Below are 14,792 nucleotides of genomic sequence, written 5' to 3' on the forward strand. Positions count from 1 at the left end.
GTCAATGGCAAAGTTTCCAACTGCGATGCTCAGCTGGTCAGGTCCACTGAAGCCACTGTATCCTTAAGGGGAGTCACTGCTGACCAATCAGGAAGGAGAGCAGGCCAACTAAGCAATGGATGCTTCCAATCCAGGAGGAAGCACACCTTTAAGGAGTGCTTGTTTCATACAGCAGAGAAGCATCTGATGCTGGGGTGGGCAGTGCCGATAAGGATGTGATCGCCAGCCTTAGGAACTCAGAGCCCACACAAAGGTAGCAGACAAGAGTCTTAACACACACAAATGCTAGAAATATCGTTCTCAATTGCTCCAAGGCAGCAGAACAAGGAAAAACCGTGCCTTTGCCTGAAGTACTCCAGAGAATGTGAGGAGGTGTGCACGTGACAGAAGAACTGGGTTCCAAAGGAGAAAGTGTCACGGGTAGGCTTAGCAGAGGCATGGCTGGGGTAGGGTGGGTTCGGGGAATAGAATTGTATGCACAGTGTCTGGAAGATATACAGTACTGGACAAAGTGTTGTTAGAGACAGGGCTTTGGGAGAAAGGTGAGGCCAGGATAGAGCAACAGTGAAGGTCCCAGCAGCGTTCCTCCAGACAGCCAAGGCCAGGAGCATTCCTGGTACAGTGGGAGGGAACATCTAAAAGTAGAAGCACAAAAACTCATCGGTGAAGAGCAATGGCTGCTCTTCCAGAAGACCAGGGTTCAATTTGAAGCACTTACATGGAGTCTCATAAATATCTATAACTAGAGTCCCATGGGACAAGATATCCTGTTCTAGCCTACATAAGCACTAGTCACACATGTGACGATCAGTCATACACGCAGGGAAAGCACCCATACACATAAAATTAAAAAATAAAATGACACAATCATACCACAATGAATCTCTAAATCTGACCCATCTGTGGTTACTGCTCTGTGACTGCCAATGGGAGAAATATCCCAGTGAATGAGGACAGTGGCTACCTTTCCGATAACCATGGGCACACTTTTATCATCAGAGTACAAGGACTGTTATCAAACTTGCTGATGCAGCCAAGGGACCTTGAACTTCTGATCTTCCCGTCTTTACCTCTTGAGTGTTAGGATTACAGGGAGGTGCTACCAAGCCTAGTGTATTATACTTCAGGTTGACTGTAGCACTGAGAACTTATGAACGAAGCATCAGACTCAGACACCAAGAAGATATACTTGGACATTTAGAGTAGGGTTTTCTAAAACTTTATGGTTTACCAGATCCCCCTTACAGGGCTAGTCAGAAACCTAGGCAGCAGGAACCCCACCCCAGTGGTTCCGATTTATCGATGTTGCAGGAATCTATCTGTACGTCTAATGAGCTTTCCAAAGATGTGAATGCTGGATGTCAGGGAAGCATACCTTGAGCAGCTGCCCCAAAGCTATACAGCATTATGGTCTCATACACTGGCAGAGCAGAGCCAAACCCCCCTGCTACAGGGGTTTGCTCTTGCTGCCACAGTCCTTCCAGGCAAGGGCAGAGAGCAGGTACCCAGCTCCTCTCACCCCCTCTATAAGAGCTTCTCATAGAAAGCTTTCATACTGAATGTCTGGGCTATCACTACCCTGCTATCTTGGGAACCAAAAGTAATTGAAGTTTCAATAATTCATCAACATATTATAAGCCAAAATAGGGAAATTCCCTTGGAGCAAATTGCATTCAATTGTGAAGCCAATCAAAAGAGCCTGATGCTTTGCTGGAAATGTGCATTGTCCTCACAACACAACAGACACAGGGGCTGCATCAAAACAGGGTCCAGACCATAAAGACACATGCTTGCCAGAGTCAAACAGAATTCCTGATGGGAGATTTTTCTGGAATGGTCCCTAGCACATCAAAGGCAGTGACAGTGTAGAGGTTCATCAGGCCACTTGGCAAAGGGGGAGGGCCCATGCTCCCACTAAGTTCCCAGGCAGCTTCCCTGGTGCAGTCTGTGAGGTCCTGAATAATTAACAAAGTTAACATCACTCTAAAACTTCCATCCAGTCTACACTGAACAGGAAACAATCAATGGCCTGCTCCTAGAGTACCACTCAACATACTCATCTTGGTGTGTTTGGTTGGTTGGTTGGTTGGTTGGTTAGGTTTTTTGAGTCAGGATCTTATTTTTTAGCCCAGGCTGGCCTTGGATTTTTAAGCAATTGTCCTGCCTCAGTTTCTCCAGTACAAGGATTCAGGCATGAGCCACCATGGTTTGCTTTTGAAAAACACAAGTAGCCCTAGCAAATATATTAAAACACCATTAAAGCTGACCTATGTTTTAGAAATGTTTGCTCTCCTAATCACAAAGGTATTGAATGTTGACTGTGGAAAAGCTGTCACACGGCCAGTTAAAGGAGAAAAGGTTTGTCTGTCCCTTCAAACTGCTCTCCAACAATTGCTTTTAGTCCTTTTCCATATGCGTTCATGTGCTTAAATAATTTCTAAATCTATACATTTTCATTTTAAAGGCTAGGAACTCCATGAAAATTAAAGAATGACAAACACCTTCCTTTTGGACTATGTCTTATTTCTTAATGACAGTGTTCATCAGTAGGCAAAATCCCACCTGAAGGAAGTCTAGTCAGCTACACAGAAAGAAGGGCAATTGAGGAAATACATGACCTTCTCTTAGAGATCTGAGGTGAAATTAAATGACCAAATACTCAGAATAGAAGGCTACCCAACAAACCAAATTAGCTTAGGCAAGGACTGGGTGGCAGGTAGCCAGCTATCAGAGATCTCCTATTCACTTCTCCTATGGGAAAGGGTTGGGTCAGGAGTCCCTGATTTGGAAGTCAAAAGTGACTTCCAAATTCTACATAATACCTGTCAATGTGACTTAATTTCAGAACACCCTTTGTAGACTGGATGGCACTATGGATCTCTGAGGTCAACCTGGACTTAGCTTAGGTGGGCTCCCCTCAATGACCTGCATCTTAAAGGAGAACAAACAGGGGCTGAAGCAGAGACATGAGACCCAGTGAAGGCCATGTGGAGGGAGATGAACACAGAGAATGGCTGCTAGTCAAGAGCCTTGAGCTTCAGGAGTTGAAAGAGGCATCGAGGCAGCTCCTTTGCAGCTGAAGAGAGGGTGTGGCCCTGCTGCCCACATCTTGATTTGGAACTTTGGAACCCTGGAAATATTAAGAATAACTTTTTTCGGGGCTGGAGAGATGGCTCAGAGGTTAAGAGCACTGGCTGTTCTTCCAGGAGACCTGGGTTCAATTCCCAGAATCCACATGACAGCTTACAACTGTCTGTAACTCCATTTCTAGTAGATCTGACACTCTCACACTCATACATGACTCTGACATTCTCACATGTGCCAGCAAACTACAAATACATCTAAAATAAAAATATATAAATCTTTTTTCAAGACACTATATTTGTAGTGATTACTCGATAAACCAATCTTCTATTGAAGCTGTTTTTATTAAACAAAAAAGATTTTTTTTCCCCTACAAAACATGGGATTTTTTTTCCAATTGGGACAGCCAAGAATCAAAGGGTATCTGATAGGAAAACTGGCATGTCTAGAAAAGCCACACATCACCCTGATAACTGTTCTGAATTGGGTTCCTCAGCCCCAGGCCCTCACCCTGAGAGGCTATTTTCTTGATTCTCAAACTTAGTATATAGCTAATACCCATGCAGATGTAGTGAAGTTGATCAGCTTCAAACATGGGGACTTTGGTTCCAGTACAAAGGAGTGTCAACAGGGAGTATCAGCTGCAGCAGAGAAGGGCATCTCTTCTTCACAGGGCAGGGAGAAAAGACAGTGGACTCTTGCTTCTTTCTGGTTCTTATTCAAGGGTTAGGGGCTTGTTTTGTGTTGACTGCATCAACAGAAGAGAAAGGACCAGAATAAGGGGGAAGAAGATAAGAACTCTTCTGAAGGTGCAGATGGGAAGCAATGGGATTTCAAATAGTGAAGAGGGAACAGAGATGCTAAGATGTGTTCTTGCAACCACCCAGATGCATGGGGATTTGGTCCTTTCACAGATGGAGACCCTGATGGAGTATGAAGGTAAGAGACTATCTTCAGACAGAATTTCCCATAGTGCCAGCGGTGTTCCATAGCATGTCTGCCACGGTAGCACCAGATTGCATAGGGTTACCCTGAAAGCACTTGCAGTGTGCCTCGTTGACCCAAGGGGATGAATTTTAAATTGTGTTTGATTGGAGTTGGTTTCAATTCAAACTGGAAGAGTTGTATGTGGCTAGTTGTTACTGTACTGGTCAGAACAGCTGTATAAATATTCAAGGGAATTAAACAGCTGTCCACACTTAAAGCTGGGTGACATCATAGATCATGGTATTTCTCAGTGCAGTGGACACACAAACACATACACACATAGCCCCTTCCCACTCCCCACTCCCAGAGAGAACAGCCAGGGCTCTGAAGGGAGACCCTGACTTAAATAAATAAGCTAATTAATTAATTAATTAATCAATCAAACTGAAGGAAGCTGATCAGAGATAAAAGCATATAGTGAGGAATTCTGGGTGTGACTAAGGCCAAGGCAGGAGGAAGGTGAGGAATTCTGGGTGTGGCTAAGGCCTAGGGAGGAGGAGGGGTAGATAGCAGCCATCTAGAGAGGACATGGGCAGAGTCAGTAGAGGACAGGCAGTGGAGCACCTTTGGGGACAGGAAAAGAGGGCATGAGCAGGTAGAAAGAAGGGGGTGGGGCTGGGAGCCTGCGCACCTCTCACCTCGTGGTGCATTTTCTCTGCTAGGTATAGTGGAGGCAATTAACAGATGTTAGATGTGAGGAAGGAGTGTAACCTAGGACAATGAAGTAAGGAAAGATGTGGGGTGGCCAAGCTTACACAGCAACACCACAGGCTCAGCTGAGCTTCTATTCAAGTCAGGATGTTTTCCTCTAACTCTGGACACCGTAATGAAATGATAGGAAAGGATAGAAAAGAAAAGAATGTGCACGGGGCATTCATAGAAATGAGAGTGGGGTATACTTCATAAAGACCAAGTAGCAGAAAGACGAACCCCCACTGAAGGAAGAAGCAGAGCATTCCGTGGTGCATCTGAAGGGAGGTGGCAGTATCCCCACAAGATGGGCAGTGGGGATTGGATCCATGTTGACAGATTCCCCCAAGGACAAATGTGAGAAGCAGGGCTGAAAACAGCTGCTCAAAGGTTGCTGCTCCAGTAATTGCACACGGAGCCACTGAAAACTTCAGCATTAGATGGCCTCGGCTAAAGCCAACAGACACCCCTATTAACAATGCATGGAAATGCTGGCTGGGAAAGGTACCACTGTGAGAGAGAAACTCATTGCCAAGGTTAAAGGAAAGACAGTAAACTCCCCAGGTGGCAGACATAAGCGCTGACATTTCAGAGGACAGGAAGGAGGGGACATTCAGGAGGGCAAGAGATAGGGAGTAGGCTCTTGGGCCAAACAGTTCTGTGCCCAACAGGTCTGAAGCCTTCCTACTACATCTGTCTGTGGAAAGTGAACAGAACAAGCTGCTCTACAAGCCCAAAGAATCTCTCTGGAGCTATGAAGAAGGGGCAAACTATAAGAAATAAAAGCCCCAGGCTAGGTGTGGTAGCAGAAAGAATCTCTCTGGAGCTATGAAGAAGGGACAAACTATAAGAAATAAAAGCCCCAGGCTAGTTGTGGTAGCAGAAAGAATCTCTCTGGAGCTATGAAGAAGGGGCAAACTATAAGAAATAAAATCCCCAGGCTAGGTGTGGTAGCACATGTCTATAATCCTAGCATTAAGATTGTGGAAGGACTGTATGTTCAAGCTGACCTTGGTCTACACAGTGAGGCCCTATCTCTAAACCAGTAAGTCAAAACCACCAAAGATGCGGCATATTTGGGTTTCAAATACATGGGTTTCAAATTTATACCATCGGTCCTGTATACTGCAGGACCTCCGACATATTACTATCTAACACTGGTGTGTATCACTAAGCCTCCTCCTACCTTATACGACACCAAGCTTGAAACTCACCCAACCTAGTGTCCCTAGACATCAGAAGACTGGAGCTTATGACCAAGAAGCTGCCAGATGTGGAGTGAACAGTTGTAGAGAGGAGGGCATGAGAAAGGCAACCAACTAACCCCGAAGAATCCGCCCCAGGTAAAAAGATGAGCACAGACTATATCACAAGAGCTGTGTCCAGAATTCCTAAAAGGATAAAGGGAGGAGTTTTTATAAAGAGTAAGAAATAATGCCCCAAAAAGGGAGATCAGAGGTTGAGCCTTCTTTTTGTATTTTCTTTTTTCCTGCACTCAAGTCTCAGTATGTCACCCACACTGGTCTCAAGTCTGAAAGTCTGCCTCATGAACCCTGGGATGACAGGTGTGGACTACGACACCAAGGCTGATATCAAATTTGAAAAGACTTTGCCTTTTGAAAGACCTGAGGATAAAGTATGGGTCTGTTTTATTGACTACTGAAGTCCAAATACAGCTAGAAACCTGTAGAATCTAATACCTGGAAGACTGTGGTCCACAACCTCATCCCCAGCACCTGTACATAGCAAACAGAAGTTGAGATAAGAGGTCATCCTAGGTCATCTGGACCATGGGAGAAAGGAAACTGAACTGTCAGGTAGAGTCTTGAAGATACTGTGTGGTTTGCCTAGAAGCTGGAGGGAGAGGTAAGGCTTTAGAGGGCAGCTGTCCCTGGCTGCTGTGTAGGAAGGGAGTCACTCTCCCCTCAAGTTTCTAGAAGTCTACAGTCCTGCTGATATCTGGATGTTAGCAAAGGTGACACATTTTAGAATTCTGTCAGAGCTGAATGTTAATAAATTTGAGGTGTGGGGGTGTTTTGCTTTGTTGAGACAGGGTCTCATTGTATAGCTCTGACTAGCCTGGAACTAACTAGACCAGGCTAGCCTCAAACTCACTGAGATCAGATTGCTTCTGCATCTCAACTACTGGGATCAAAGACATGGGGTACCATGTCAACTTAGCCACTAAGTTGATGATACATTGCTACATCATCCATAGGGAATGACATAAATATTGACACTAAGCAACACTCAGATATTTGAAAAAAAAAGTGGATCTCTCAGAAGTTGAGTGTAGAATGAAAGCCGTCATTCTACTGGAGGTTAGAAAGGCTGGAGGTTAGTGGGGTGAGAGCGATGGAGATCATTTGATCAGCTTTAGTTAGGGAAAAGAATCTCTTGTGCACTGCACAGAAGGTGATTTTCTTAGTTACTTTTGTACTTCTGTGATAAGACACCATGACCAATACAACTTATAAAAGAAAGTGTTTAATTTGGGGCTTACAAGAGTCCATGATAGTAGATCAAAGTCATGGCAGCAGGAACAGCTGAGATCTCACATCTTGATTCACAAATAGGGGGAGAAGGAAGGAGAAGAGAGAGAGAGGGGAAGGAAGGAGAGGAGATAGAGAGATAGATAGATAGAGAGATAGAGAGAGAGAGAGAGAGAGAGAGAGAGAGAGAGACTGGGAATGGCGAGTCTCTTAACAACCTCAAAGCCCAGCCCAGTAACATGCCTCCTTCAATAAGGCCACACCTCCCAATCCTTACCAAATAGTTCCACCAACTGAGAGCCATGTATTCAAAGGTCTGAGCCTATGGGGGCCATTCTCATTCAAGCCACCACACAGGTAATGATTATATGTATATGAACTGAAACACCATATTACCATAAATACATTTTGCATATTTCAATACATCAGAAAATTTGAGCAATCATAAAAAAGTATATTTAAAAGTTGGGTTGGAGATGGTCGAAGTAGTAATCACACAAACAAGAGCACAGGAGTTGAATGTCCATAACCCACTAGATTCAGGGTGGGTACGGTGACCTGCCTGTAACTACAGCTCTGCACAGCCCAGACAAAGGGCCCCAGAGCAAGCTGGCTCGCAAGACCACCATATAGGCAGGCTCTGGCTTTGACTGAGTAAGGGTGATTAAAGGTGATTCCTGATATCCACCTCAGGCCTCCACAGTATACACACATGTTCTCTTTCTCTCTCTCATGTTTAGAGTAGTCTATCCTCATGTGCAAAGCTGCCTTCTTTCAGCCCAAGAGGTTCAATTCCTCAGAAAACCAGTCTCTTAGTGGAGATTTTTAGAAGACTCTTCATGGAGCCTTCAAAGGAGAAATGAGAATCCAAGCATAGAAAATACAGGTTTATTCTTAGGGAGCTAACACACATAGTGTTTTAGGCAAGTGTTATCACCAATAGCAATTTGAGGTGGTTGGAGCAGACCACAAAATAGGAAAAGAAAACATCAACCTTTGTTGTTCTTTGGCCCAGGAAGGTAGCCAGATCTGGCTGTCAAGTGGCCACACAGGAGAAAAGGGGGGGTGCTCTGGCTACCCTCTGAATCTCTTCCCAGATTTCTAATACTCGGACAGCTAATTCCTTTATAGTCAAGAGTCAGCCCTGAACAATCTCACAGATACATCGAGGACAGGGATGCAGGGTCAAACACAAGAATCACAACCAGAGGCACGATCTTCCTTGGGGACCTTGGAACCACTCCCAAAGATGTGGCAGAACCAGGACGCTGACCAGTCTCTGCCGGAGGTCTCACAGAAAGCTTCCCCATCATTCACGGGAAGGGAGTGTGGGTGTGTTTCATCAGCTATGTTCTGCTGGGCTCACATCACCTAGAGTAACTAATACCCACAAAGAACTTTCTCCTGAGATCAATTTGTTTTCACTGAGGTCCGTCATAGGATGCCAGAAGAGGAGATTTGTTGAGACCTAGGGAAACTGACAGCCACGTCACTATTAATGGAATAGTTACTAACTGCCAGTCTGTGTGGGAGGAAGGAACAGGGTGAAGAAGAGGGCGGAGAGAGGACATAAGAAAGCAGTTTGAGGAAGAAATCAGTGAAAAGTGCATCCTGAAATGAGGCTGCCAGAGCCTGAACTGTTGGGGCTATTAGTTAACATCAACTATGGAGATGACCAGAGAGTCCAACCATAATGCAGAACCCCATGGAGAGGGAGGTGGAACTCACTTCAAAACACGAAAAAAAACAGGTAGAATGCAGGGTATAAGGAAGAAATTGTTACCACCACCTTATGCCATGGATATGCACAACTTTCTAAAGAAGAGAAGACTTCCAAAGGGGCTGGGCTGCTCTGGTCTGTTTGTTTCAAGTCTACTGGATTCAGCAGGGCATGGATTCACTGCCTTTGTGGTCCCAGAATACCTGTGCTGCTAAACAGCCTGGGGAAAGAGTTGATCATTTTGGCGGCATGGCCGCTGACCTAAGCAATTTAGGTCAAAAGGGCAAACAGTGTGGAGAAACTTGCCAACACATTTCTCTTTGGAGTGTACTTCTGTGCCCATTGTCCTTACCCACCAACCTATAACATTGCAACCACTCTCCAGTATCCCTGAAGCCAGGGATTGTCTCCAGTGCATCACTGTGACCCCTACCTGGCCAGAGAAGACTGATCATTTACGACGAGCACGGAAGAATGAAAGAACAAGTGTTTCCTTTCTTGAGTCATTGATTCTACTTTGTTGAGCTTGAACTGCTTTTGTAAGTATAAAGAAAGAAGTGGTCATATTACAGGATACTCAGAAACAAAGGATTATCTCATTTAATAATGAACAGAGACCAATAATGATATTTGCCTGCTTTCCTTTAGTTACTGCTCTGCCAAGTAGCCCAATTTGTTAACTGACTGCATTAAAGATCTAATTTAATTAAATCTTGAACAAGGCTCAGAAGACCTATGGAGAGCACTTGGCTTAATTGCAGGCAGGGGACAAGCACCAATTTTATTGATCTAGTCAAAGTTGAAGCAACAAAGATGGGCAAAGGGAAAAGATGTGGCCCCATCTTTTCAGGCAACATTGATGAATTGTGGCTCAGAGCTGTGACAGAGACAGAAAGGCAAAACAGCCACACACTATGCAGACTCACAGAGACCAAAATGAAATTGAGCCTTCTTCACTCTCAAAGACTGCAGATTGGGCAAACATTAGACCACAGAGACAGATCCCTCTTCTCAGAAATGACATGTGCTGGGTAGTGTGGGGTGGAAGGCTTCCAGTATTTAAATTGGCATTCAAAAGCATTTAGAAAATCCTTTAAGATTAACAACTATCTAGAAATGAAAAGAAGTTAATCTAGCTTTGGGGTAAATATATAAATTCCAGAGGATGTTTGAAGAAATAATGCACATTCCTTCAAATTTTGCTACTTGAAGATAAATGAGGTACACATTATATAAATTTATAAAACCTGTAACAATGGCACAAACAGATGGGTAAAAATAATATCTATTTTGACTGACATATGTATGAACTCACATGCGCATGTATTTATACTTAATTGCTCATTGTCCAGATTCAAATCCCTAAGGGTCCTTATGGATAAAAAGAAGCTATAAAGGTAAATCTTCCATATTACTCAAATTTTGATTTTTTTTTTTTTCCGAGACAGGGTTTCTCTGTGTAGCTTTGCACCTTCCCTGGATCTCACTCTGTAGACCAGGCTGGCCTCGAACTCACAAAGATCCGCCTGGCTCTGCCTCCCAAGTGCTGGGATTAAAGGCTTGTGCCACTACCGCCTGGCTTTGATTTTATTCAAAACAACTATGCTCATTTTTGAGTATTTACTACATGCTGAGCACAGTGTAAGTATTTCGTATTATCTAATCATCCTGAACCAGTTATCATTATCAAATTCATGATGAAGCAAACAGGCCCAGAGAGGTCAGGTATCTTGCCAAAGACTCAGAGTACCTTTGCAGGTTCTGAGGCTCTGGTATATGATGTCCCTCCAGAGTATGGAGCTCTTAATGCTGGCCTCTAGAACCAGAAAAATGCTCAGGATGGAGGGGAGACTGACTTTTTTCTTGTTAGTTACAACCAAGGGCGTTCTGTGCTTCACTAACCCATGTTAGAGGGGAAAAAATTCTCTTAAACAACAATATATGGTTACATTGAAGGCCCACATTGCCCTTGCAAAATATGAGCCATCAGCATGCACACTGCAAGAGCAAGCACACACCTAATTAGACTATCAGTCATGAAGATTGGGAGTGTGACCCAGGAAATTACAGGTGCTGTAGGCCTCCATGCTAAGTCAACATCATCACAATCCCAGAAACAGTCTTTGCTGACTGGGAGGTTTACAGCCCCCATGTGCATGCCCATGGGGACTATCAGATACAGCTGAATTCTAGAAACATGCTTATGTGGATTCAGAAAGATGTTGTCTAGAGAGAGGCAGGAGAGTGACTCTGTAATTATGATGCTACCCACAATGACTGACAGAGCTGACAACCTTCAAAACTAGTCATTTATTTCATATCTATACCCAATGAAAATTAAGAATATTTGTGTACAGAGTAAAAACAGAATGACTGGGACTAGAGAGATAGCTCAGCAGTTAACACTGGCTTACTGCTCTTCCAGAAGACCAGAGTTCAGCTCCCAACACCCATGCTGGGTAGCTCACAGTCACCTGTAATTCCAACTCCAGGGGATCCAACCCCTCTGGCTAACACTACAGGCATCTGTACTCTCTCAAGTGCAAATACTCATGTATGGGCACACAGACATAGACATAATCAAAATTATAACAATAGATCTTTGAAAAACAGAATGATCCTGGACAGTGGTACACAACTTTAATCCCAGCACTTGGAAGGCAGAGGCACATAGATCTCTAGGAGTTAGAGACCAGCCTAGTCTACAAAGCAGTTCCAGGGCAGCCAGGACTGTTACTCAGAAAAACCCTATCTTGCCAGGTGGTGGTGGCACATGCCTTTAATCCTAGCACTTGGGAGGCAGAGCCAGGTGGATCTCTTTGAGTTTGAGGCCAGCCTGGTCTACAAAGTGAGATCCAGGACAGGTACCAAAGCTACACAGAAAAACTCTGTCTTGAAAAACCAAACCAAACCAAAACCAAAACCCTATCTTGAAGAAGAAACAAGCAAAAATAAAAGCAGAAAAAAGAGCAATTTACACATGCCAACCTTAGTGAAGAACAAGTTACTTCCCAGGTTAAGGAGGCACAACAATGTTAATGGTCCATGAGTGTCCTAGATGCCTCTCACGCAACTCCAAGTGCTCAATCACCAGCTAGAGCATGGCTGGGAAGCAACATCCTATGCTGCCTCATTGAGACTGAGAACCAAGGAAGCCTCACCATTCAAAGTAAAGTTTAGAAAGAATCATTCCTGATGGAAGAATTTATCCTTCCATCCTGAGTCCAGTCATAGTTCAAAGGCATAGCCAGACAAAGAAGAACTTATAGGCTCTGGTGGGTGGACATCCATCTTTGGATAGTTAGTACAAAGTCTTCACTGTTGGAACACCAGCATCTTCAGTGACAGAAACATGTCCTGTCACGGTAGTTCTCAAACCTGTACTGGTCCTTGTGAAGATACCAGAACATCCCTGCCACTCTCTCACATATGCTCGTATAAACCCACATATGTGCACACTACACAAATGCACGTGTATTCATATATATATATATATACACATAAGTACACAGACACCCATGTATGCATACAGTTATAATAGTCTATAGAAGAGATTTTTATATTATTCAGTATAAATGAGAGGAGAAAATGTGGAAAGAATTAAGAGGAAATGTCTGTTTTCCAATTATGAAAATATCATTAGACTGTCTTAACAGGGTATTTTAATTGAGCTAGAAGAACATCCCAATAGAGTAGATTGAGACCTGCTGCCCTGACATAATTTTACCATCTATGCAGATTTAGGATTCCTGAGAAGAGTGTTTTTATAATCTTAGCTCTACCCTAAGGATCTCTGAACTACTTTCATGAATGACTTGAGAACTGGAAGGATCTGGCGATTCCCAAGACTGCGATTCCCTAGGATTCCACACTCCGGAATCTCTCCCTAAGATGTCCTTGGCTCTTCCTGCCCACCCCTCCACCCCCAGGCCTAAGCCAGGCCTGACTGCATGCTCACCCTTCTCCGGAGCCTGTCCCGCTCCTCACGGATGGCGTTCATAGTGGCCTTGGTCCGGTTCAGCTCCTCCTCTTTGCTGCACAGCATGGCGGTCAGGCTTTCATTCTCTTCCCGCAATCCAGCCAACTCTTTCTCCCACCGAGACCGCTCCTCAGCCAGGTTGGGATAAAGGTCACGACCAAGAACTCCCTCAATCTCCTCAACTGTCTGAAAAACACGGTCACACATCAAAGCCATGCTACCTCCCTTGGAAAAGGGGGGACAGGAAGGAGCTTGTGAACCCAGGAGTGGGGTGGAGAGTCCTATGCACATAGTGACACCTCTTGGTCATTCTCTCCTCAGATTCAGATGAGGCTGCCACTTGCCTGCATCATAGTTTCTGCTCCTCAGCAGTCCCCAAAGTTAAGGACAACAGGGTCCCTTCTTGGTGCTGAGTCTGTGTGTGGCACCCACACAATGTTTATTTCCTTTAGGAGCTCCAGAGCTGGTCAATTTGCATCCAGGCAGCAGGCCAGTGAGTGATCCTGATAATGCTGTGACTAACACGAGGTTGCAGGATGCACACAGAGTCTAATTGTAAGTTTCCTAAATTACAGGCCTTCTGTGAGCCAGCTCAGCAAAAGGGCAGGTCACATCACCATTTCCCACTCTTGGTGTCACATGAGAATCCAGATGATGTGAATGAGGTTCCGTCCCAAGATGGCAAAGACAAAAATAAAGCTTAGGTGACACAGAAAAGAGTGGGCCCTTAGTAGAGGTTCCTCAGACAGCAGGGATTCAGTTAGTTAATAAGATGGCTATGAACCAAGTAGGAGAAAATCTTAATATTCTCTGGAAAGTTCTTCAAAACTTTTCATCTTAAACATATGATTCAAGGATCAGGAAAATGCATACGATTATGAAGACTGTCCTCTGCTTGCTCTAATAGCTATTGATCCATATTGCCCTTTAGAAAGAGCATAGGTCAGCTCTTTAAGCAGAAGGGGACTTGCTGAGCTGAGAGATCACACAGGAATGAGGAACAGAAGAGTCTCAACACTAAAGACAGCAGCAGGCCACTTGCACCAGCTCCCCAAGAAAGAGAGGCACCCAAATCTTGTTGCCTCTGTCCCCATGTGGTGCTTTTTGTTTTTGTTTTTTAAGACAGGGCTTCTCTGCATAGTTTTGGTGCCTGTCCTGGATCTTGCTCTGTAGACCAGGCTGGCCTCGAACTCACAGAGATCTGCCTGCCTCTGCCTCCTGAGTGCTGGGATTAAAGGCGTGCGCCACTGGCGCCCAGTGCCATGTGGTATTTTGTCCTTCCTTTCAAACCCTAGAGAGTCTGTTTGGCTCCGCTTTCACCATAGCTAGTTGCTGGAAGTCCTTGCCCACCCCCGACGCTGAGGCCGGCCCTAGCTCCCAAGTCAGCCACACAATCAAATCTGGGACTTGGGAGACTCCACTGAAAGAAGTGCCAGTGAGTGATTGCTTCTTCTCACACCAAGTCCTATGATCTCTCCATCTGCAACTGCAATGAGGAAAATGGAAAGGCAGCTGTACTGGTAATGCACTTCATGATTCAGCCACAGGCACTATCGCCCTCTTGGGAAATCCAGAATTCTTCCTGATAATGCCGTGAAACTTGGGACTTGACTGTCTCTTTGTATCAGTTCCTGTAAGACTTGGAAGTGTGGGTTGGAAGGCCTAGGCCACTAAGCCATAATGAAGTAATGGAAAGATACCAAAGGCCCAGGATTAAGTAGGGCTTGACTTTCCCATTATTCAGAAAGAGGCAAGAGGCTGTACACACGCTGTGAATTCCTCTCACTCAGTCTTTTCTCAGAAGGAAGAGGAAAACATGTGGAAGGCGAAGTCAAGACCC

General features: G+C 44.6%; 1 protein-coding gene across 2 annotated transcripts in view; it reads right to left on the reverse strand.

Moving 5' to 3' along the window:
• The window catches only part of Mcc (MCC regulator of WNT signaling pathway), a 376,902-nt gene that overhangs the window by 45,189 nt on the left and 316,921 nt on the right, over nt 1-14,792 (reverse strand). For both annotated transcript variants that reach the window (XM_036204583.1, XM_036204584.1), the window contains one exon: nt 12,932-13,138. In XM_036204583.1, coding sequence (XP_036060476.1) covers nt 12,932-13,138 — 207 coding nt within the window. The remainder of the gene's footprint in view (nt 1-12,931; nt 13,139-14,792) is intronic.

Source organism: Onychomys torridus, chromosome 13 (genome assembly GCF_903995425.1).
Source record: "Onychomys torridus chromosome 13, mOncTor1.1, whole genome shotgun sequence".
Classification (NCBI taxonomy): domain Eukaryota; kingdom Metazoa; phylum Chordata; class Mammalia; order Rodentia; family Cricetidae; genus Onychomys; species Onychomys torridus.